At 41.1% G+C, this 25,168-nt stretch overlaps 2 protein-coding genes across 2 annotated transcripts; both read right to left on the minus strand.

Annotated features, from left to right (window-relative positions):
• Positions 1 to 3,586: 3,586 nt before the first annotated feature.
• Positions 3,587 to 9,602, minus strand: cist1 (colon, intestine and stomach enriched 1). Its single transcript, XM_084067125.1, has 4 exons — positions 9,506 to 9,602; positions 6,923 to 7,270; positions 4,432 to 4,577; positions 3,587 to 3,891 (listed from the first exon to the last, which is right to left on the minus strand). The coding sequence occupies exons 1-4, from the start codon at positions 9,564 to 9,566 to the stop codon at positions 3,847 to 3,849; spliced, it is 600 nt and encodes a 199-aa protein (XP_083923251.1). The 5' UTR covers positions 9,567 to 9,602; the 3' UTR covers positions 3,587 to 3,846.
• A 3,813-nt stretch (positions 9,603 to 13,415) lies between these two features.
• On the minus strand, positions 13,416 to 24,241 carry mpv17l2 (MPV17 mitochondrial inner membrane protein like 2). Its single transcript, XM_084065733.1, has 6 exons — positions 23,789 to 24,241; positions 23,266 to 23,384; positions 20,989 to 21,150; positions 19,830 to 19,906; positions 17,303 to 17,431; positions 13,416 to 14,836 (listed from the first exon to the last, which is right to left on the minus strand). The coding sequence occupies exons 1-6, from the start codon at positions 23,857 to 23,859 to the stop codon at positions 14,678 to 14,680; spliced, it is 717 nt and encodes a 238-aa protein (XP_083921859.1). The 5' UTR covers positions 23,860 to 24,241; the 3' UTR covers positions 13,416 to 14,677.
• Positions 24,242 to 25,168: the final 927 nt, after the last annotated feature.

Here is a 25,168-nt window from a genome sequence, read left to right on the forward strand (position 1 = left end):
AGACTCAAATGTGGTTGCCAGGTCAATTATAGGCGAAATATGTCCCAAAATGGTCAAACTTTTATTTTTCAACACCGAAAATAGCAGACCTACAAGCTCACAACGCGTCGCTCCACGACGTGTTGTGAGCTTGTAGATCTGCTATTTTCGTCCTTTAAAAATAAAAGCCGTGAAGCGGCTACAAAGTTTGATTGAATGTCCTGCAATTATTCATCAAACGGAGAGAAAAGTTTGTTATTGTTGTTGTTTTCTTTACTCACCTCCAGAACACACACAAAGCCTCCTCGAGGTGAAGTTGTTGCTTTTGTCCACAGTTGTCATAAAGTGTGAGTAAACATAATAACTCCTCATTTTATCACACTAAACTTTTATTACTTTAGACTTCAGTCTGAGGAGGAGCGCGAGCGAGAGGAGGAGGGTGACGTCAGGACGACGGCGTGCGTGGGTCACGTGGTGCCCAGGAAACGTTTCAATGGAAACACAACGCTGGCACTCATTTTCCCATCGCCCGGCGGGACGTTCGCTCTGACTGCAGTGGTTGGTTGGGAAAAGTCTATGGGAAAAGTACTCGATTTCTTTAGTAAAAAGTATCAATACTGCAATCAATGTAGACATACTCTGTTACAAGTCAAAGCCTGGAATTCTAAATTTACTTGACAAAAAGTACAAAAGTATTTGGCATGAAAATTTACCAAAAGTAGATATTCATTTTGCAGAATATCCCACAAGTTGAATAAATGTATAAAAATCTTTTGAAAATAGCAATGAGCTTATAGATATTTTCAAATGGGCGAAAAGTATAGGGCTGAATTATGTAATGTATGTTAAACTATAACTGTAACTAAAGTTTTCAAATAATTGTAGTGGAGTAAAAGTACAATATTTGCCTCTGAGATGTAATGGAGTAGAAGTAAAAGTACTGAAAATTGGAAACACTCCAGTAAAGTAAAAAAAAGTCCTCAAATTTGTTCTTAAGTAGAATAAGTACAGTACTTGACGTATACACTAATTTCCCCATTGCCCGGCAGGAGGCGGCTCGCTCTGTGATTGGCTGGCTGTTGTTGTTCGTTGTTAGGCAACCAGGCTCTGTTCATTCATAAGGTTTTGACAGCCGTAGTAAACGCAGTGCAGCAATGACAACATGACGGAGCTGGAGCCACATGAGTCAGGGTGGGGTCTGCTCTGTGGAATGGAGCCAGACACTTACTAATCTCTCAGGAACACATTCAGCTTCTTTTTCAGTTTCACTGAATACAGATTACCGTACATGGATTCTTGTTTTATAATTAATGAAGGTAGCATGATCTCTCTCTTCCAAATGTACAGTACTTGAGTAATAGTGCAAAAGTATTGGCAACAAAATTAACTTAAACCAAAAGTAAAAGTACTCATTACGCTTTGGAATGTCCCATTTCACAAGTTTTCAAAATGTATACAAATCTTTTGAAAATAGCTGATCTACAAGCTCACATCGTGTCGCAAAGCAACACAAAGCATTGTCAGCTTGTAGATTGGCTATTTTCAACAGACAACAGACAGACAGACAGACAGACAGACAGACAGACAGACAGACAGACAGACAGACAGACAGACAGACAGACAGATAGATAGACAGAGAAACACAGAAACAGAGAATGACTTATGAGCTGTTTGCTGACTTAGAGTCTTTATCAGTAGCCTATTTTTGTATTGTTTGTATTTGGGTTGTTTATTTTGGACACAGTTAAAAAGAGAAAGAATACTTAAAATGAACATAATCCAAAAAAAGAAGGAAAAAAATACAAATAACTCCAGAGTGCATGAAAAGGGCATAGGAAGAAGTTCTATCTAATCCTACCCCTTCTTGCTTCTATATTTTATCAATCAAATAACTTTGAGAAAATAAAGAAAGAACATTCCAAATCTATCTAAGGAAGAAAAAAATACCACAGCCTGGCCAGATGGTTCACTAAATCTCTCTCTCTCTCTCTCTCCCTCCCCCCCCCCCCCCCCCCCCCCCAAGTGTAATGGACACACACACACACACACACACACACACACACACACACACACACACACACACACACACACACACACACACACACACACACACACACACACACACACACACAGACACACAGACACGCACAGACAGACACATGGCTGAAGTGTTGCTAGCAGGTTATCTGCAGGTCTTATCTAGCAGTGAATGCTGGAGAAAGACGAACGATGTGCAAGGAATATACACCAGTCAATGTGTGTGTGTGTGTGCGTGCGTGCGTGCGTGCGTGCGTGCGTGCGTGCGTGCGTGCGTGCGTGCGTGCGTGCGTGCGTGCGTGTGTGTGTGTGTGCTCCATATTATCACTGCCACATATTCATCAGTGCTGAAGGGGTACGGGCTTCTTAACAGGATAGTGGGATCAGCTGAGAAGACCATGTGTCTCACTGCCACATCTGCCACATCTGCAGGACAGTGGTGGAAAAAGTACTCTAATGTTTATACTGCAATACTGCAATGGAGAAATACTCTTGTTACAAGTAAAAGTCCGGAATACAAAATGTACTTGAGTTAAAGTACAAAAGTATTGGTATCAAAATGTACTTATAAAGTACCACAAGTAAAAGTACTGAAATATTTGAAAATAGCAGATCTGCATCACGATGCAATGCGTTGTGAGCTTGCAGATCGGCTGTTTCCAAGTAGCCTAGGTATAAAATAGGGCTAAAGTGGTTAATGTATGTTTTATAATGTAATCATTTATATCTGTAAATATTTAGAAATACTCCAGTAAAGAAAAAGTAGGCCTACCTCAAAACTGTACTTCTCGCTAACATGTTTAAACTTTTTAAAATCTGATCAGATTAATGTTTTTATTTATATAAGTTAAATGAGCTCTATGGTTGATTTTTAAATATTTTTTTAATCTGGTAAAGTTACAATTTAGCTTTTATGTGAACCATAAAAATCACAAATAAACCTATGCCTAAACCAAACCTAATCTCCACATATGGGCATGTGACGTCAGACATATATTCGGGTGTGTGACCAGAGCTGTGGCCAGCCTATATGAAGTGTCGCAGGGTGTGTACATAGCACACTGTTGTAGAGGGAGCGACAGGTAAAAAAAAAAAGATTAAAAAACGAAACAAAAAACAGACAAAGACAGGCAAAGACAGACAGAGAACAGAAAGCTCAACAGCCTGTGAGTCACAACCGGCTCCACCACAGCTACAAGTAGGCAAGAACAGAGGTGAAAGGTCACAGTTAAAACAGAGCAGTTGTGGGACTTGCCATTGGAATGTTGCTTTTGATTTGAATTATTAGAAACTATGAGTACTTATTTGGTATTTATAAGTGCTTAACGTTCAAGACAGGGAGGGTGGGGGGGCATAAACATAATAGCATAATAGTGTGTGTGTGTGTGTGTGCGTGTGCGTGTGCGTGTGCGTGTGCGTGTGCGTGCGTGCGTGCGTGCGTGCGTGCGTGCGTGTGTGTGTGTGGCTAGCCAGCCACATACTGTCTGTAGAGCATGGCAGACAAAAAGGAAAGAAAAGACATCGCTGATGTCTACAAAATACAACCACCCAAAATTACCTTTAATTCATTAAACAAGTTACATAATGCCGCTTTAAGTGGTTTTAATGTTACAGTGCAATGTGCAAGTAGAGTGCTAGAGAGGAAAAACAAGGTTTGTTGTTGTATCATTACAGTAAGAAGGTGTTGGACAGTAGAGTATCTAATGTTTCAACACAATCCCTTCAGTCATCTTGACTAATATAAACCCCAGAACAACACAATCAAACCAACAAACACACACAAGGTCCAACCATCAGCTCTGGTGTAGCTTTGTGGTGAATCCTTCCTTCTCATTTAGAGTAATGGGTGATCGGAGACTCTTCACTCACTTTGTCCTGAAAAAGATTCAAAGGAAAACAACCAGAAGTTTAAATCATTTATGGTGAATGTATTTGATTGATTCTGTAGAGATGTTATTTGTGTCACCATGTGACACGTTGGGAGCTTGTAGATTGGCTATTTTCACGGTATGCAGTATGCACCCAGAATAAGGATGCTAGGGGTCAAGTAATTAGTATTAGTAATATTATTATTAATGATAATGATACATTTTATTTGTAACACACTTTATATTTTACAAAATTATCAAAGTGCTACATGGCATAAGTCAAGAAAATAGATAAAACATAATAAAAACAATTCAGATCAATGGTTCAGATCAACTATACCCAGCTAAGAAAAAGTTTCAAGTTCAAAGACACAAAAAGGCATCAATAAGTCTATCTCTAGGCAGATGCCTCGTTAAAACGAAAGCTTTTTAGTCCCCTTTTAACAGAGTCACCTCTGCTCTCAGATGGTGAGGGAGGGCATTCCACAGCCGGTATTAGTACTATTAATATAAGTATCATGTGTCTCAACAGGAACAGACGTCTCACCATTGGCACGTCTTCGAGCCGTTCAAAGCTGTTCCTCCGGGATCGAACGGTCTTTATGATGCAGACCACCAGACCCAGAGCCAGCACGATGAAGAAGATACACAGCACGGTTATCAGCCCCGCGTTGAACACAGCAGGCTGAACACCTGCATCACACATGCACATACACGCACGCACGCACGCACGCACGCACGCACGCACGCACGCACGCACGCACACAGACACACGTTATATGATTCATCTCATCTCCACAAGAAGTTGACAAACTTCATCTGTCATCTCTTAATAAGTAATGTACATTCTGCATAATGCATTCTGAAACCCCAAATACACCCAAGTATCAGCTAAATAAATCACTAACCCGTGGCATCTGTGAGCTAACTGCGTCTGCCCCAGGGCCAGGGGCCTTGGAATCCTACCAACATTTCCTCCAGTATTCAGCACTGTGTTACTGTATCAACCCATTAAGACCTGAGGCCCATCCTACAAATGCCTTCTAAATCAGTCGTTCTCAGACCTTTTCATACCAAGGACCCCCACATTGATATGTATTTGTGCCAGCAGGGACCCCCAGAAGAGAAGATTTGTGTTTTAAAAAAACAAACTTTAAAGATTTTTCCAAAAAAGAATAGAAAAGAAACACCCTTTAAAATCCTAAGAGTTTTCAGAAAAACGTATGTTGCCATATATATACAGTAGCTAAAATCTAAAATGACACGATGCTTTCCCGGTTTTAATGATTTAAAAGGCCTTTTCACAAGGAGAGCGACATTATGCCAGCTTGGGTCACACTGCGCTCATGTGAATAGATATCGTTGCTGTCGGGCAGAACCCTCTTATCTCCATATTTTAACTTGTTGTGTTTTTTTTGGTAAATGAATGCCCTACTTGATCATACTACAGCGTCACACAAAAGTATCAAAAGTAGCAGATCTGCAAGCTCGAAACACATTTTGGGCTTGTAGATCTGCTATTTCTTAATCCTGAAAAGTCACAGTTTTGGACAGGTATCCGCCCGACAGAGACGATATGTTTCTATGTGTTGTGTAGAAACACGTCATTGCATTGCCTTCCCTGACCTTCCCAGTTCCCACACCCATGCACACTTTCTGATATGAATGATAAAGCTATCACACGCTTACTCACAATACTAATAAATGACCCTGATCATCCTCTCAACCGTCACTTTACAACCATGCCATCTGGAAAAGGAGATACAGAACTTTGACTTCTTGTTGCTGAACAGACTTCAGTTTCAGTTTCAGCTTCAGTTAAATATCCATCTGGGACAAATAAAGACTAATAAACTCTTGATGTGTGTGTGGGTGTGCACGTAAGTTACGGACTCTCTTTTTCCCCAGGCGGACATGGTACTGAGGTTAGGTTTAGGCATAGTTTCTGTTACTGTATGTTAAGGTTAAGGTTAATTCCTACATGAATTGAGTACATGGGGATCTCGTTTGAAACAAGCCATTGCGGCTTTTTTGAGCGATCCATTTTAGCTGACCTTGTATTGTAAACTGTACTTCCATGTGCTTTTTTCTCTGCAAATCTTCTAAATAAAGTATTCTATCAAAATCAATCAAACAAGGTTATGGTTAGGCATAGTGTTTGTGTGGTTAGGGTTAAGGTTAGGGTTAGGCATAGTGTTTGTGTGGTTAGGGTTAAGGTTAGGGTTAAGGTTAGGGTTAGGCATAGTGTTTGTGTGGTTAGGGTTAGGGTTAGGGTTAAGGTTATGGTTAGGCATAGTGTTTGTGTGGTTAGGGTTAAGGTTAGGGTTAAGGTTAGGGTTAGGCATAGTATTTGTGTGGTTAGGGTTAAGGTTAGGGTTAAGGTTATGGTTAGGCATAGTGTTTGTGTGGTTAGGGTTAAGGTTAGGGTTAAGGTTAGGGTTAGGCATAGTATTTGTGTGGTTAGGGTTAAGGTTAGGGTTAGGCATAGTGTTTGTGTGGTTAGGGTTAAGGTTAGGGTTAAGGTTATGGTTAGGCATAGTGTTTGTGTGGTTAGGGTTAAGGTTAGGGTTAAGGTTAGGCAAATATTCGTCAAAAAAGCAGATCTCCATGCTCTTCTATTGAGACATTTAGATCATGTCAAAGGTCATGTGTCACCTAGACACTGGATCTAGATCTGACACGAATTTTGACCTGAAGGTCAAGATTGAATTTATCCCCTGAGCAAGCAGGCAGGTTCTATTAACCCAGCAGGAAAACGGGTTCAAATCCGGGGTAGAAGAGGAAAAGTTACATAGTGCAGCTTTAATGTGGTAAACATAATGTACATTTGTTTATTTAATTGTTAAATTGCGAACGTATCAGACAGTCTATATTTCCCAATCTATATTTAATTCAGTCTTACAAGAAGCGGAGATAAAAAAACACTGGACTTAAAAATAATAACCCCCCATCACCCCAGCAAAACCAGCCATGCCTGTAGAAATACTGAATTGAAAGTGATTGAATATCGCATTAAAAAATAATAATTGGTACACAACCTGCAGTGCTTGCCTGAGTAGTGGAGGTCCAATTGGGTCGGTGCGTCAGCGGGGGGCTGTGGGTCACAGTGGACGTGTGGTTTGTTGTTGTTCCTACTGTGTCGTTAGGAGTGAGCTGTGTGTGTGTTGTGTGGACAGGAGGAGAATGGCCTGGCGTTGGTGAGGAAGAAGAGCTTTTTGGAGGGGCGGAGGAGGCAGCAGAAGAAGAAGTCACTGACTGGCTGGAGGCCTTGGTTTCTACAGAGGTGACACCAGCGGTGGCGGACACTTTGGAGGTGTCATGGCTGCCCGCTGTGGTCAGTGTGGTCAGGATGGAGGCCGCCACTGGAGAGGTGGATGTGGATGTGTCTGCACAGGAAGCACACAGATTCAAAGTGTCAAACATTGCATTCAAACTGGGTCATTCGTTCATTTTTGTAGTCTTTTTGGCTAAACCTCTGGTCTGTCTCTATGTTATGATCTGGTAGAACTGCGATTTGAAACAAAAACACAAAAGTACCAATCCAAAACTAATGCTGCAGCACTCCTAGCGCTGAGGATATTTTGGAGAACAACAACAACAACGTTAACTTTAAAATGAATAAATACATTTCTGGTGCACTTCCAGTCCCTTTATTATTTTGGTCAAATATCGTCTCTGTCGGGTGGAAACCGCCAAGTCCAAAACTGTTCCTTTTCAGGATTCAAATTCAAAAATGGCAAAAAGCGACGAGGTTTCGAGGTTGTAGATCTGCTACTTTTGATGCATTTGTGTGGCGCTGTTGTATAATCAAGTAGGCCATTCATTTACAGGGAAATATGGAGACGGCGACGATATACTTGTCCAGGATACTTGAGTTATTGTGAAAACAAATACCAGTGATATCTAAATCTCCCTGCGTTAATGTGGAAGTGTCCTTGAGCAAGGCACTGAACCCATAACTGCTCCCGATGAGTAGGTTGGTGCCTTGCATGGTTTCCTCAGCCATCTGAGTGTACATGATGGCTGTGACTGTGACTGTGAATGAGTGAATGTAATGCACACTATAAAGCACTTTGGATAAAGGTGCTATATAAATGCACCATTTACTATTTTATATGGATTAAACAAATAACTGTACATCGTCAGTCTATCAGGATGATGAGGTTCTATTAACTGTGTGGTCAGACATCTTGGCTCTAACTTCTGTTTGCCAGCCAGGCAGAGCAGGTTGTTAACAGGTGTGTGTGTGTGTGTGTGTGTGTGTGTGTGTGTGTGTGTGTGTGTGTGTGTGTGTGTGTGTGTGTGTGTGTGTGTGTGTGTGTGTGTGTGTGTGTGTGTGTGTGTGTGTGTTGTGTGACCGTTGTTAATCAGACACATCAGACAAACAATGAGGTTCATGCCAGGTTCATCATGTCTTCCTACAACAAATATTGACTTACATCTTAAATATTGACGACAACCTTCACTTCTACCTGGAGGCATGTTTTAGGAAAGATCTGAAACTTTCCTAAAACATGTTTCGTTGTCTTGTTTTCTCTGGGCGTCCCCCAGGGTTCTAAACTAGGTCTGCAAGGATTCCCCTCTACACCAAATCTCTTTGCCGAAAATAGATCTACAAGCTCACAACGAAGAGATTGCGAAGGGATTTGATGTAGAGGGAAAAACAAGCTTACCTAGTACAGAGCCATCAACTAAGATTATAGGTTGCCTATGTTCTAATAAACATTAAAACAAAAAAACAACAAATTATTCCATCTTAACCACTTAAGTCTTATTCAAATCTTTTCAAAAATATCAGATCTACAAGTTCACAATGCACCTGGATGTGGAGCATTGTGAACTTGTATAGACTTGCTATTTTTGAAAAATATTGTATAATCTTGGCAAACATAGTTTATAGGGATTAAAGGTAAAAAAAACAAAATGCTGTTAAAAAGTTAAAGCTTAAATTCTTTTTATAGTACTAATTGCTATAGTGTTCAGTAACAGGGGTCTCCACGTCTCTCCAGCTCTTTAATACTGTGTAAACAGACAATAAATGTTCAGGTGAGTTGCCAATTTCATCCGATCATGAGAGAGTACCCATTTACCAGCTTAAATGTTATGTTACAGATCCAATGCTGTCTGCTCATTTTTGTGTTTCTTGTTTACCCTGTATCCTGTATGAGCTCTCTCCTGATTGGAGAAATTGGTATCCCCTGAGAATTTTATGTCTAAAGAGCTGGAGAGACAGGGAGACCCCCTGCTACTGAACACTCTAGTCTACAACAATGGTTACTATCAAAATATAGAGCTATTTAACATTACTTACACTACATCCAAGTGATTCCACTGTTTATATTTACGCTGGGGACCACCTGAAAGCCCCTCAAGGATACTTGAGAACAAACCACTGCTATAAACTAATTGTCCCGTAGAATGAATACTAAATATTGTTGGAGTTTCTTGGATCAACCTGCCACGCCGTCACTTACAGGTTATGCTGTCGAGCTGAGCTCTCCTCCATTTGCATAATTTTGCATCAGCTGCACAGGACTTTTAACACGCCGTTTAGGCAAATGTTAAAACAAATGTTTGACATGCTTTAAACAGAAACTATTAAATATAAAACGTTGTCTTACCCTCAGAGAGAACGGCTAAAAACACACACATAAGCACAGTGAGACGTATTGCTGCCGGCATGGTGACGAGGAAATGATCATATCCTAATACACGCACACGCACGCACACACACACACACACACACACACACACACTCAATACAGTACATCTGATATCACTTGGTCACACGTCTCACACACACACACACACACACACACACACACACACAATCCTGTACAGCAGGATGTGTGTGAGTGACCATAGAGGTGTGTTCTCTTCATAATCATGGAGTATGAAATATGAAAAGCACCTCAGTCAATGTTTGAACAACTGACTGTTTACTCAACTGTACTGTGGTGTTGGACATAGTTCTGCTACAACACACTGAAATAATGACACTGTCCAAATCACATACTGTATGTTTCACATTTGCATTTATTTAACCATGTTCAACCTGGCATCCACATTTTAGGCATGTAATGATATAAAGAAAATGGACATAAAAAGTAAAGAAACACGTTTTTCAAAAATATAAAGAATAGCAGATCCACACGCATTGTGAGCTTGTAGATGGGCTATTTTTTTTAAAATAGGTCTTAAGTGGTTAATGCACTGACGGTTTCATTTGTGGCCTCACATGAACAAACAAGTGCACACTTTCCATGACTGGATGAGTCCTAGTCTCTGGAGATAGACTGTTGGCTCACACCATTTTTTATGCTTCTGTCATACAATCTGTGTAATGAAGCACTGAAAATGCCAAGAATGTCCAGCCTCTCTTCACTTCCATTTCGCATACTGTATGCAGTCGCGTAAATGTGTCCTTCTGTAAATCAAGTACCAGTCGACGCAAAAGACTGCTGCTCAGCAGAAATGTAAATTCAAATATATAATAATAAATGCATTTTAAAATGTCATTTTGTGAGTGGAAATGATTAACAGATGACATCTGTTCTGGTCATTCAGGAGGCGTAGCTACTCTATGTAGCATTCAGAGATTATGGAATAATCTGGAATAGTTGAGACTAGACTAGCCCATTAAGACCTGGAACGCATCTGTGTCACTCTAGATTTCTTTGGCTATTCAAAAACAGCAGATATACAAGCTCATTGCGTGGCACTGAGTGCCGCGCTATGAGCTTGTAGATCTGCTATTTTTGAAAAATCTTGATTTTTTTTTAATTTTTTTTTTCAAAAAACGTTTTATTTTACAAATGTTTTAAGAATGGCCTCAGGTCTTAACGGGCTAGAGTACAGTCAGACTGAAATTAATTGTGTTAACTGATTAGTTTGAGCCGATATATCGTCTCACATTAACTACAGTACGTTTATACTGTACTGTACTTGTATGCATGTCCAACATACCATGAATATAATCAATGTCTGGTGGAAACCTTTGTATGTCCGAGAATGATACTTTTCAGGAAACGGAAATAAAAACCTGTTTTCCAATGGATCCAATGTAGTCATTTAGTCACAAACTCTTGTTGTTAATATTTACAAAGACCACAGACACACTTAACCACTTTCAACTTGTTGGCCTCCCTATTTTGAACAAGTCATTGAGGTGACAAGTTTAAACAATTTGCAAAAAGTTTCAATTTTCACCAGCAACAAAAAAAAATAGGGAAACAAAAAGACATAAAATAATTAGATATGAAGACTCATATTCATGAAGATTCAGTCCGATAACAACGATATTCAGTACGTACACAATCACTCAAGAAAACTTCTTCAAATGAAGAGTTGATTTGGTCCATAAGATATTCATCAGCACATTTAAAAAGAAACATTTTCTTATACCAAAATTCTAAATAGTCTTCATGAAATGAGATTTGTGCAATATCAAATAAATTAACTCTGACGTTGGATTGCAGCACTTGGTATGATTCTGGTATGCAGATTAAATCAATGCCATGCATTAACTCTTCCCAGTGACTTTACAAATGGAGGATTAAAGGGAGATTAATTGGCACATTAGTACAATGTCACAGCTGATTACATGTTAAAGCACATGACAGCTAATGTGATACAAATTAACAGCTAGGGCTGTGCGATATGGACAAAATGAAATGTCTCAATATTTGTTTTTTTACCAAATGCCTTGATAACAATAAAAAAGTTAAACATTGTCAAAAAAATATCTGATTTACAAGCTTTCAAGGCGTCACACTGCAACGCAAAACGAAAAACAAACGTCAGACATAGACATGCTATTATACAGGATACTTGGTTAAATTAAAATTGTGGATTTTTTTGTGGAACAAAAGGCAAGTTGGCACGTTGCATTTGCCAATATGGCGGCAACATTGACAATCAATCCTCTATTACAGTAATACTATGTCTATGTTACCCTGTCTAGATTTATCCCAAATGAGCTGGGAATTGAACCAGCAACCTTGTCATGATAAACTCATGATGACTGCACATTCTAAGTCGTTCTGAGGTCAAGCAGCGTTAAAGAAAAGAGCATCAAGCCTCGTTTTTATATTCTGTAGTACAATGGCAGTGCTTTCAGAGAATAAATGATTTTCAAGCTTAACAACACGTCTCATCACAAGCTTGGAAATCTGCTCTTTTTGGCCCAAATGGACACGGGTCTGTAACTCGTACACGCTCGGGGTTAAATACACATTTTACAGTGTAGATAAGGGTTCCGGTATAGTTTAGTTAAGTGATCCTCAACGTTAAGGACCCCCACTTATATGCATTAGGCCACGGACCCCCATTTCATCACTTTGTTGTTTCTTCTCTTTACCAATCTTTTGTTTGTCTCTCTCTCTCTCTGTGACCTCAGTCACTGTAAACTCCTCAGTGTGAATTTAACTGAGAGGGTACAAACGGCCTTTAACCCTAACCCATGACCTGGGGTCGATTCTACAAATGCCCTCTAAATCCTTGGTTCTCAAAGTGGGGTCCGGGGACCCCCAGGGGTCCTTGAGGGAGTTCCAGGGGGTCCCCAGCTAAATGATGGATAGTAAGGAACCAAATGGACCTTTATGGGTCTGTAACTCTGAGAGTGTACAAATGGAACCAAATGGACCCTAACGGGTCCATTTGGTTCCATTTGTACACTCTCTGAGTTAAATTATCACTGATTTTAGGATATAAATTGGGGTCCCAGAGATAGAAATGTCATTAAATGGGGGTCCTTGAAATTAAAATGGTTGAGAATCACCGCTAGAGACGTAAAAATATTCTCTTATGGGGGGTCCCTGGCATATCTTTTCAAATGGGGGTCCGCGGGCTAATAAGTGTCAATTTGGGGGTCCTTCACATGAAAAAGTTTGAGAACCACTGCTCTAAATCAGTAGTTCTCAAACTTTTTCGTGGGCAAGAACCCCCAAAATGATATGTATTATTTGGCCGCGAACCCCCCCCATCTGAAAATGTTTTGTGCCAGAAGAGAAGATGTTTTAAAAAAATAGCAGATGTACAAGCTCGCAGTGACACGTGTCACTGCGAGCTTGTACATCTGCTATTTATAAAGCACTGTTCTAAATCCTAAGAGCTTTCTGAAAAACGTATGTTGCTACAGTATATAATATATAGCTCAAATCTAAAATGACACAGACGCTTTCTGGGTTTTAATGGGTTACGGTAATAAGACCCTTACGTTTGGTTCCATTTGCACTCTCTCACAGACCTCTAAGTCAGTGGTTTTCAACCTTTTTCATGCCAAGGACCCCTAAATTGTTATACATTTGGCAGCGGATCACCATTTGAAAATGTTTTGCGCCAGGGACCGCCAGAAGCAAAGATATCAGTTAATTTTCGCTTTAAAAAATACATAAATATTCAAAAGATAATGCACACTTTTTTAAGGTTTTTCAAAAATAGCAGATCTACAAGCTCATAGCGCGGCACTTGGTGCCGCGCTATGAGCTTGTAGATCTGCTATTTTTGAATAGCCAAAGCTAAGTGGTTAAAAATGATTGTGACGCTAATGTTAACTAATTTAGCTGGGGGACCCCCTGGTACTCCCTCAAGGACCACTGGTGGTCCCCGGACCACTGGTTGAAAACCACTGCTCTAAGTGACTATTTGGGCCTCTGGTGGTGGTCCCCGGACCCCACGTTGACCAACGGCGCTAGTACAGAGTATATATAAGTTAAAGGGATATTTCACTTTCAAAAAAACTTTTGGTGATTTTATCGTCTACTCAGGCTTTTGTGAACCCCCCAGACAGTTTTTAAGTTGCTTGATTCAATATTTAGATATTAGATATTAATTTTATCAGACACGCCCCCTTACTATACAAACCCATTGTAACATCAAACTCCATTTTTAACATGTTAGATTCATCAAAAACACCCGTCCTTGGCTCTGGTGACTCATACCGGCCCCCTAATACGTGAGGGGGCCATGTTTTTTCAATTACTTTTTTCATTTATTTTTATAATATTTTTTTGGGAAAATTAAAATAATGAAATACAATCAAAAATTTCAATAAAATAAATGAAAAGAAATCTCGGAAAAACACGGCCCCCTCACACATTAGGAGGGCAGGGTGAGTCACCAGAACCAAGGACGGGTGTTTTTGATGAATCTAACATGTTTAAAATGGAGTTTGAAGTTACAATGGGTTTGTATAGGAAGGGGGCGTGTCTGATAAAATGAATATCAAATATCTAAATACTGAATCAAGCAACTTAAAAACTGTCTGGGGGGTTCACAAAGGCTTGAGTAGATCATGGGTTCCCAAACTTTTCAGCCCGCGACCCCAAAATAAGGCGGAAATTGACTCGCGACCCCACCTAAACCTGGAGGTCATTTATGCACATAAACTTGCACGTTCGGTGTGCATTTGTAATGTGTTAAAATGGTAAAATGTACCATTTGTGATCATTTTAGATGGTATTTCATCCAGTCTGTTGAATTTAAAGTAAAAAAAAAAAAAAAAAAAAAACTTTTTTTTTTTTTTTTTTTTTTTTTATAACCCAAAATAATTTCGTGACCCCACGTCAGTCTCCCGCGACCCCAAGTGGGGTCGCGACCCCTACTTTGGGAACCCCTGGAGTAGATGATAAAATCACCAAAAGTTTTTTTGAAAGTGAAATATCCCTTTAAGCTTCAGGCTTCACAGGCAGTGCAACAACTCTGGCTCCCTGAGCTGGGTGTTGGAGGAATGACACAGTACAGAGGACCGGAACAAAACTAGACAAATAAATAAAATGATCAAACACAGCCTTTTATCTTGGCGAGTGACTCATCGGTATACAGGAAGTCCCGCCCTCTTGCACGCTCTCCTCCAGGGGATTGGGTGGTGGCGCTGCTGGCGGCTCCATGGCTTCCTGTTTGACCTCCACGCTGCCGTCTGCCAACACGGGCTCAGCGGGGGGTCCGTCATCCTGTCAAACAAAACCACCGATAACCGTCATTACATAGACAACAGTCCCTTTAGTCCCCGGACACCCATCTCAAAATATTTTGTACCCAGAGAAGCAAAGATTCGAGTAAAAAAAAATTGCTTTGAAAAAATATATATTCAAAGATTTCGACACATTTTCACGATTTTTCCAAAAATAGCAGATCTACAAGCTCATAGCGCGGCACCGAGTGCCGCGCTATGAGCTTGTATATCTGCTGTTTTTGAATAGCCAAAGAAATCTAAAGTGACACAGATGAGTTCCAAGTCTTAATGGGTTAAAGGTGGCGTAAGTTATATGTTTTTGTTAAAATTAAGTGTCAAATAGATGTTAATCATTGCTAGAGAGCAGGGGTTTTCAACTGATTATGAGCCAGGGACCACCGCCCTCTGGGGACCACTAGCTGTTGTGTTGGGAGGGGGGATATGGGCGTGGTGTGGGGGGGAAAAGCTTAAAATAAAATAATGACTGTTAAGGGCTTAATTTAATTTGTTAATGCGAGGTGAATGAAATCGAGCCCTTAACTATTATTTAACTGAGATATGCTAGTGGTCAAAAGAAGATGGAGAACCACTGATATATTCCTTTCCCATGGTTGCCCTTATTCTGTTCTCTTAACCTTTCATAGTAAACTCATGTTAACTGATTCATTGCAATGTATCTACTGTATACATGAGCAGACACATGCGATCGATTATGGGCGCATTTCCTAATAATGGTGACTCAACCAGGCAAACCGGTACAGTTTCCCTTTGAGATTCTAACTCCCATTTCTGTGGAAGTTCTTGACGTCCGACTTCCCAGTACCTGGCACCATTGACGCATTGTCATTATACGTCACCAGGTCATTTACTGCACTGTAACTAGTGGTCCATAGAATAAAATAAAATAAAATACAAATCTTCACTTTCCTACATTACTACATGCATGGTCAGGGACCAAACGCCATACCTTCACGGAACACCAGTGGTCCACGGACCGCCAGTTGAAAACCCATGCTATAGAGCATTGGTTCTCAAAGTGGGGTCCTAAAGGTCCTTACATACCGGCGAATATAGCGAATATACGCAAAATTCGGACTCGTTCCGAATAATTAAAATACGCTTTTTCGCTCCATGTACGGAGCCATTGACTTTATAAGGTTTAAAAAAAAAACGCATTATTCGCACGAAAAAATCGCCCCGGTGTGTAAGGACCTTTAGGGGTCCTTGGGGGGGGTTCCAGGGGGTCCCCAGCAAAATGTGTTAATATAGCATCACAATAATTTTAACCTTTTATACTTTGGCTATTCAAAAATAGCAGATCTACAGAACCAAAATCTACAAGCTCATAGTGACTATGAGCTTGTAGATCTGCTATTTTTGAAATAACGTGAACATTTGTGCGAGCCTTTGAATATATATTCTTTCAAGCCAACATTTGTAACTCAAATCTTTGCTTCTGAGGGTCCCTGGAACAACATATTTGAGATGGGGGTCCGTGGCCAAATACATATCATTTTGGGGGTCCTTGACATGAAAAGGTTTGAGAACCACTGATATAGAGTACATATGTTTGTTCTTAACTGGGGGGCTTTTACTCTGTGTTAGACAGACAGACAGACAGACAGGTCTTACCCTGTGTTTGAGGCAGATAGACAGGTAGATCTCCCAGCTCAGGGACAGTGGTCCTCAATACCCTCATTATACATGTCCAACTATTTCTCCAAAGTGAGTGACACCCACAGCCACAACACTAGAGGGAGCGTCCATGATCTGGGTACCACCCACATTTAGATAGAACAAACATGGGAAAAACATGGGAAAATTCTCATTCTACTACTCTGCCCTGACACCATCCATTAAAGGATGTGAATCACTGGTTTCCTTCAAAATTGGCCTGAAAAAACATCCATCAGGAGAGGAGACCAAAAGGGCAGGTATTTTCAGAAATGACAAAAACAAAACAAAAAGTGGAGTTAGGAGGTTTTGTTCATCATTGATAAGAACAGCTGAATGGACCTCCAAGCTCACAATGAGGTTGGAGGTCAAAGGGGGTGGAGCCTGGAGTCAGCAAAACCAGCTAACTCCACCCCCCTTTGGTGGACTTAGCTGGTTTAGCGGAAAGTTTCAAACTCCATTGGATCCTCAAACTTTCTGCTAAAGTTAGCTGGTTTAGCTGACATTTTGGAGTTAGTTCGTTCCTGCCGGACAGCAGAGATATTATAGTGTTATTTGTGTATGCTATGTTGATGAATTGAATACATAGGACCACACTGGAAACAAGTCCCCAGGACTTTTTTGTGTTATCATTTTAGCCTGTCTGACTGTACCACGTGCTGTTTACATTTCTGACTAATGAAGTATTCAATCAATCAATCAGTAACTGTGTTGACGTGCAGGACAGACAGACAGACAGACAGACAGACAGACAGACAGACAGACAGAGAGACAGACAGACAGGTCTTACCCTGTGTTTGAGGTAAGACAGGTAGGTGTCCCAGCCCAGGGTCACTGTGTTGACGTACAGGACGCGGAACTTTGGTGACAGGAAGTAGAAGTTGATCACCTGAGCAGCCGGCCAGACGCACCAGTCAGCCTGCACACACAACAACACACTTTAATACACAAGACACACACACACACACCAGTCAGCCTGCACACACAACAACACACTTTAATACACAAGACACACACACACACACACACACACACACACACACACACACACACACACACACACACACACACACACACCAGTCAGCCTGCACACACAACAACAACACACTTTAATACACAAGACACACACACACACCAGTCAGCCTGCACACACAACACACGAATCAGACCTGTGCAGGGCTGTCAAATAAATAAAGCGGCCTCCTGGTGGCGCTATAACAGTCCCATGTGAAAGATTTGGGGCAGAGGTTCTGCTCTGGCATCCAGGGAGTGTGTGTGCACAGTGTGGCTGCGATCAAGCCAACGGTGCCGGAGATTAGCTGTTCACGGACGGACGGACAGGGTGCAATGCCTTTCGGCCTGGCGGAGACAATAATATCTGACCGTGGAGGGAAAATGTTACATCGATTGTAAAAACATATATTTGATCATTAGGTGTGACCGCTCAATGTTTTATAACATACATTTGAGAAAAGCAGTGTACGCTGAGGGTCTTTGGTACACCACAGCAGTGGTCAGGGGGGGTCCCCAAATTATTTTGGGGGTCCCCAGATAATTGGCTTAATGTGCAACATTGTTTTCTCACTCAACAGTAACCAACATGCAGTACAAGTCTATACAGGGTATCTGCACATTTCTATAGACAATTTAATGATTTTTAGGACCTTTTTAATACCAAAATGGCCAAATTGTCCAATATTACGTAAGAAAGGGGCAAACATTGTGAAAATAGCCGAACTACAAGCCCACAAAATGCCCCGCATTTTCACAATATTTATCTGTGGAACAGAGTCAAAGTAAATGTAACGCCTACAATTCCAAGTGCCTGTCAGGGTGGGGGGTCCCCAGTTCAAATGATTATTAAGGGGGTTCACGGCTGGAAACGGTTACAGTACATTGAGTCTGAAGCCCTTCTGTCACACGTAGCCTTGTCAACCAGCCTCTCGAGTGTACATCCATGGAGTGAGCTGTCACTACAAGCTGTATGGGCTTAAAGTGCAAATTAACAAGCGTCATTACAAATTAAACATTCAAAAAACACAACATGGGGAAAGGCAAAGGATTGTAACACTGGCAGTATCGTGTTAAGGTGCCCACAAGCTGAATTCAGAACTTTCCATCTTATGAAGACTACCTCTGTCTTTTTTTAGATGCATGACTTCACACAGCAGCGACTGGCATTTAAAAAAGACACAGGCAAGTCTCTTCCCTCTCACTGAACAAGGGCCTCTACCAATAAAACCCATTCTTCTCATCAATTTTCAATCATCAGTTGCCACTGAAGGCACTCCTCTAAATCCAGATTCTCAAACTATGAAAACTATTCCAAACGGGCCACAGAGAGAGAGAAATGGAGAGATACAGAGAACGCTGTTTGTTTTATGTTACGTCATCAGACAGTACTATTACATCATGCATTTCTTTTTTTCTTCAATGACGTAAGTCCTCCTTCAAGGGTGGTTGGTTGTGGTTAATATGGAAATATAAAACAAAACAAAAGAAACATCACTGAACTTCATGGATTATGGAACGTTTCAGGTTATGGAAGGTTCTGGTTAACCCATACATGGGCAACTGGCGGCCCGGGGGCCACATGCGGCCCCCACCTTCACTTAATGCGGCCCGCAGGTTAATATCGGAATACTGATATATTATTGATTACAGCTGCTACAATTCCAAACATGCAAACATGACCCACTTTCTAATATAGACCCGCCGTCTATATTAGTAGCTTAATGACTAGTAGTAAAATGTAATTGTCTTTTTCACGTCCTGTGTATTTGTATTTAAGTTCATAAAGTTAACATAAGTATAATAAATGCATTTGAAATTAAATAATAATGTCACTTTTCAGGATTCCATTAAAAAAATAGCACCAAAACAAATCTGGTTTCCAATAAAAAAAATAGCAAAGATAGCCGATCTACAAGTTCAAAACGCGTCGCGCTGCGACGCGTTTTGAGCTTGTAGATCGGCTATTTTTGCCACTTTTGTATGACATAGACTGGCAAAAAAAGTTAAAATACAGAGAGACAGTATATGCAATGTGGCCCTCTGGAGTGAGTGTGGAAATATAGTGGCCCTCTCCATCATCAAAGTTGCATCACCCCTGGGTTAACCTTTCATAGTCAAAGAGAGCCAAAAGAGAGACAGGTAGAGAGAGGCCAACACCAGAGAGGGGAAACAACCATATTTGCTTTTGAGCATTCGATTCAAACAAGGTGATGTCAGAGTGCACATGGTATGCTGTTGAACCTGATTCCCCCCCGTCCCCTCCACCCAGCCCCCCCACCCAAAACACCAGGTCTTCTTCTTACCAACATGAACTCCCAGAACTTGTCTTTGAACTCCTCCCATCCTTTAGATAAACCGTGTCCCTCCATGGCACCCATACCTGCAATAAACACACATGGCCGTACGTCAGAGAGCCAAGGCCTGGGGGCAATAAGAGGCGATAAGGAACGTTGTGTAAGAAAGGCAGGGAGTGTCTTCAACGTATAAAAAGACGCTGTGTGTGTGTGTGTGTGTGTGTGTGTGTGTGTGTGTGTGAAGTCCCTGGTGTTTCCAAGTGTGTGTTTGACCCTCAGGACCTTTGGTCAACATCAATGCCTGTTGTTGACGTACGTTGCCACGCCCACGTTCTCCAGAGCAACCTTTGATTCTTCTGCAAATCGTGTGTGTGTGTGTGTGTGTGTGTGTGTGTGTGTGTGATTGTATTACTAGACTTTTGAGGGACAAACGTTCCCCCAAGTATAGTAGTGTTTGAGAAATAGACATTGTGGTCCTCACAACAGAAATGGTTGTTTGAAAAAAAGAAGACACTGTCCTAAAATGTCCTCACAACTATACTGTAGTAATACAAGTGTGTGTGCTTGCGTGTGAGTGAGTGAGTGAGTGAGTGAGTGAGTGAGTGAGTGAGTGAGTGAGTGAGTGTGTGTGTGTGTGTGTGTGTGAAGGGCGGTGTAGAGACTAGAGAATTTGTTACTGCATGTTATTAGAGTATACTGACTATTTTGTGAACAAATAAAAACTAGACTAAAATGTTGGAGACGAGTGGAGAGACTAGTGGAGAAGAGATCCAGTAGAACTAGAAGGCAAGTTATTTTATGTTTGGTTGCGCTCGGGTGTTACGCTCAGAAAATAGTAGATCTACAAGCTCACAACGTGTCGCAGCGCGACGCGTTGTGAGCTTGTAGATCGGCTATTTTCAGCATGCAACCAAGTGTAAAATCAGCCATTATGACGGCATCAAGGCACCGCCAAAATACATTTTAGTCGACTAAATCAACTGTAGAATTAGTCGACTACAATCTTATGATATTTAGTCGACTAAAACTAGACTAAAACATTTCAGATGACTAAAATATGACTAAAACTCAATGGAATTTGATTCAAAAGACTATGACTAAAACTGAATAAAATTTTCAGGTCAAAATCAACACTATTACAATACATACATGTAATTCTTCCACTCACCTACAAAGTACCACATTCCCAGAGTCGGGGAAGCGACCAGCTGGTCTACCAGGACCTTCTTGCCCACGGTGCGGAGGGCATTGCCCACATAGAACCTGTCCAGCCAGCCGTACCAGTAGTGTAGCACCGGCCCCATGGAGCAGCCCACCGCAAACATGCGCCCTGGGAGAGAGAGAGAGAGCACAGCACAATGATAACCACATCCAATACCATACCTGTACTCTAATGCAGTGGTTCTCACCACATCCAGTACCATACCTGTACTCTAATGCAGTGGTTCTCACCACATCCAATACCATACCTGTACTTTAATGCAGTGGTTCGCACAACTTCTTTGGCTCAGGTCACCCCTGTAAATACGTTTTTTGTGCACTTTTTTTGTGCATTTTCTTTTTATTTCTTTGGCTATTAAAAAATAGCACTTGGTGCTGCGCTATGAGCTTGTAGATCTGCTATTTTTTGCAACTCAAATCTTTGCTTCTGGGGCGTCCCTGGAACAATATATTTTGAGATGAGGGTCAGCATTTTGGGAGTCCTTGACATGAAAAAAGGTTTGAGACAACATACGTTTTTCCCAGAAAACTGTTAGGGTTTAGAAGACATTTGTAGGATCCGCCCAGAAGCAAAGATTTGAGTTACAAATGTTTTGCTTTAAAAAACATATATATTCAAAGATTTGCACAAATGTGCATGATTTTTCAAAAAGAATAGCAGATCTACAAGCTCATAGCGCAGCACAGTATGAGCTTGTACTGTATATCTGCTATTTTTGAATAGCCCAAAGTATAAAATAATGGTTACAGCTAAAATCTTAAATGACACAGATGCGTTCCCGGTCTTAATGGGTTAAGGCAGGTTGAAAATAACTTTATACTTCACATTTAACTACTCTAGGGTGAACATTCGTCAAACTTAGGTCTGTTTTTACTAAGTATAGGCTCTAAGTGGTTAAACTGAAGTGATATTGATAAATTCCAAATGTTATCAAAAGCATTCTGTGGCACGCCTGGCCTTGTGTCACAGCGCCCACTTCTAATTAGAACAGAAACCCTGAAACCCTCATTAGAACAGAAACCCTGTTCTAATGAAAACCCTTAAAAGTTTTTATATCAAGATATTAGAAATACTTTGAGGAAAACAAATAAAAAATAGTAAATACAGAGAGATGTGTTGAGGTGAGCGGTGAGTTGCTTATCACCACGGCTCAGTGACGTCATGTTGTAGTTTTATCACCACGGCTCAGTGACGTCATGTTGTAGTTTTATCACCACGGCTCAGTGACGTCATGTTGTAGTTTTATCACCACGGCTCAGTGACGTCATGTTGTAGTTTTATCACCACGGCTCAGTGACGTCATGTTGTAGTTTTATCACCACGGCTCAGTGACGTCATGTTGTAGTTTTATCACCACGGCTCAGTGACATCATGTTGTAGTTTTATCACCACGGCTCAGTGACATCATGTTGTAGTTTTATCACCACGGCTCAGTGACGTCATGTTGTAGTTTCATCACCACGGCTCAGTGACGTCATGTTGTAGTTTTATCACCACGGCTCAGTGACATCATGTTGTAGTTTTATCACCACGGCTCAGTGACGTCATGTTGTAGTTTTATCACCACGGCTCAGTGACGTCATGTTGTAGTTTTATCACCACGGCTCAGTGACGTCATGTTGTAGTTTTATCACCACGGCTCAGTGACGTCATGTTGTAGTTTTCAAACCACCGCGGTGAGAAGGTGATCACCGAAAATGGTAGCATGCGCCCCCCTTTAAGGCTCCTGCATGCTACCAAATGAGGTGACCACCGAAACGGTGGTTTGGATACTAGGCGCTCATAGTCGGGGTGATGTCCTTTAGGATTGACCCCGCCTCCCTCTGGTTCAGATGCTCGCTCTCTCTCTCTCTCTCTCTCTCACATGGTCGCGGCGCGGCAGCCGTTTTTCGCCCCAAAAAACACAGATCTACAAGGACGTTTTTTTCCCCGATGGTACCACTGTCCCCCGTCTTTCGCCGGGGGTAAAATGAGGGGGAACAGCAAAACCAAGCGGACCGCCCACACAACTTCTAGGCCAATCACACTGCCCGGAATTCCACTGGAGTGAGCCAGCGGTGATAGGGTGATGTCACACAGTAAAAGCAGAGACATGTGTCAGAATGAGCGGTGGTCACCTTATCACCGCGGCTCAGTGACGTTATGTTGTAGATCTCAAACCATCGCGGTGATAAGGTGACCAGCACCGAAAATGGTAGCATGCCCCCCCCCCCCCCTCTTTACCTGTGCGTGTCCAGTCTCGAACCTTGTCCACATCTCGTCGTATCTCGCGGGTCTGCTGGAGGGAGTCTCCCAGAGCCAGCATACCCCCTCCGCTCAGTGTGTTTGTGACGATCAGATACCTGACAAAAACATTACATATTACACTACCATCACTGTGATAGTTCATATAGTTTACTAAAACCAAATACAAAATGACATTACAATGTTAAACAAGAAGAGTGGTTCTCAAAGTGTGGTCCAGGGGCCCTCAGTGTTCATTGGGGGGATTCCAAAGGGACCCTTACAGGTCTGTAACTGAGAGTGTACAAATGAAAAGATTTTTGTAAAAATGATACACATGAAAACTTGTGAGATGGGACATTCTGCATAATAAGTACTTTCTACTTTTGGTACTTTAAGTACATTTTGATACCAATACTTTTGCACTTAATTTTGAATTCCAGCCTTTCACTTGTAACAGAGTATTTCTACATTGCAGGTATTGATACTTTTACTTAAGTAAAAAAATGTTTCCACCACTGACCTGCCCTGGAAGAATGGCCTCCAGTAGAATGAGATCCGCACCAGGAACTCCTTACCCGCCCGGGGCAGCATGATCAATGTTTCAATGTATTTAATTAATTAATTCAATGAAATGAATGAGATTAAAACCTGTTGACTTGTTGTTATAGTAGAGCAGCAGGAGAGAGGTTGTTTATCTGACAGTGAGATGATCCATCCTTCATAATGTTGCTCAGTAGAGTTATGATGATCTATCATCTGTTAATGATCACCTGACTTGATTAATGTGCAAATCAGTGATCTTAATTAACTTAACACACAGTTAGACAACATATGTCCCATAAATTAAACTAAAACACTGTCCTACAATTAAACAATATAATCCTGTGATCAATTAAGTAATGCCAGAATAGATAAATCCAGCATTTATAGTGTGATTGTACCGGTTGTGTTCTTGCATCATAAAACAAACCGTTTCTTTGACTTTGCGTCTCTGACAACAACCCGGTAACAATATCACGTGTAACACCACATGGGCAGTGTTGCCACGTTTTGGGAGAGAAACAAGCAATTAGGTCTATGAAAACAACAAGCCCCGGGCCCCATTTAAACCTATTTGAAAATAGCAGATCTGCAAGATGTGGAAGAAAAACTGGAATATTTTTTGTAACATTTTAATAACACAAATCTTGTATGGGGGTCCCTGGCATAAAATATTTTCAGATGGGGGTCTGTCAGACATATTAATCAATATTAATTAATTTGGGGGTCCTTGGCATGAAAATGTTTGAGAGAGTCACTGGTTTAAACAACATTAGGAAACAATAAGCAACTACACTTTAGAAACAAGATTAAAAAAAACGCAACCCGCAACAACCAATATTTACAAGCAACCTTACAGAAAAAAGGAACCCAAAGTCGCTTATAATAAGCGGACATGGCAACCCTGCACGTACCGAACAAACGAGTGACCGTAAGAAGATCTAAGGCAGGATTTCCTGTAGTGGGAAACCCTTCTCTTCGCTGCCCCCTGCTGGATGGAGGGTGTTCATGTCATTACATTATCTATTATTGCACTGGTTCTCAAACCTTTTAATGTCAAGGATCTTACACTGAAACAGATACAAGACAGAACACACATTCGATATACATTTAATCAGTGAGACCACAATTTACAGTGAAACATCATCAGTATTGTACACATGGAACCAAATGGACCCTTATGGGTACTTCCCAACTATCAATTATTTAGCTGGGGACCCTGTGGAGCCCATTCAAGGACCCATATGGGGTCAAACATAAAGTTAATGGGTATTAATAGCAGCAATGACAAGACATTTGGAGGCAAATTCAGGCAGTTACGTGCTTGTGGATCTGCTTTCCCTTTTATGTATTTATGGAT

This window comes from Gymnoscopelus microlampas, assembly GCF_963454915.1.
Source record: "Gymnoscopelus microlampas genome assembly, chromosome: 9".
Taxonomy (NCBI): domain Eukaryota; kingdom Metazoa; phylum Chordata; class Actinopteri; order Myctophiformes; family Myctophidae; genus Gymnoscopelus; species Gymnoscopelus microlampas.

Coding starts and splice junctions, on each gene's coding strand:
- cist1 (XM_084067125.1), bottom strand. CDS start 9,566: ATGCCGGCAGCAATACGTCTCACTGTGCTTATGTGTGTGTTTTTAGCC. Junction 4,578..6,922: donor TACTCAGGCAAGCACTGCAG/GTTGTGTACCAA, acceptor TGTGTGATGCAG/GTGTTCAGCCTGCTGTGTTC. Junction 3,892..4,431: donor GGCTCGAAGACGTGCCAATG/GTGAGACGTCTG, acceptor AATCTTTTTCAG/GACAAAGTGAGTGAAGAGTC.
- mpv17l2 (XM_084065733.1), bottom strand. CDS start 23,859: ATGCTGCCCCGGGCGGGTAAGGAGTTCCTGGTGCGGATCTCATTCTAC. Junction 21,151..23,265: donor TCGAGACTGGACACGCACAG/GTAAAGAGGGGG, acceptor TCTCTCTCCCAG/GGCGCATGTTTGCGGTGGGC. Junction 19,907..20,988: donor GGGAATGTGGTACTTTGTAG/GTGAGTGGAAGA, acceptor TGTTTATTGCAG/GTATGGGTGCCATGGAGGGA.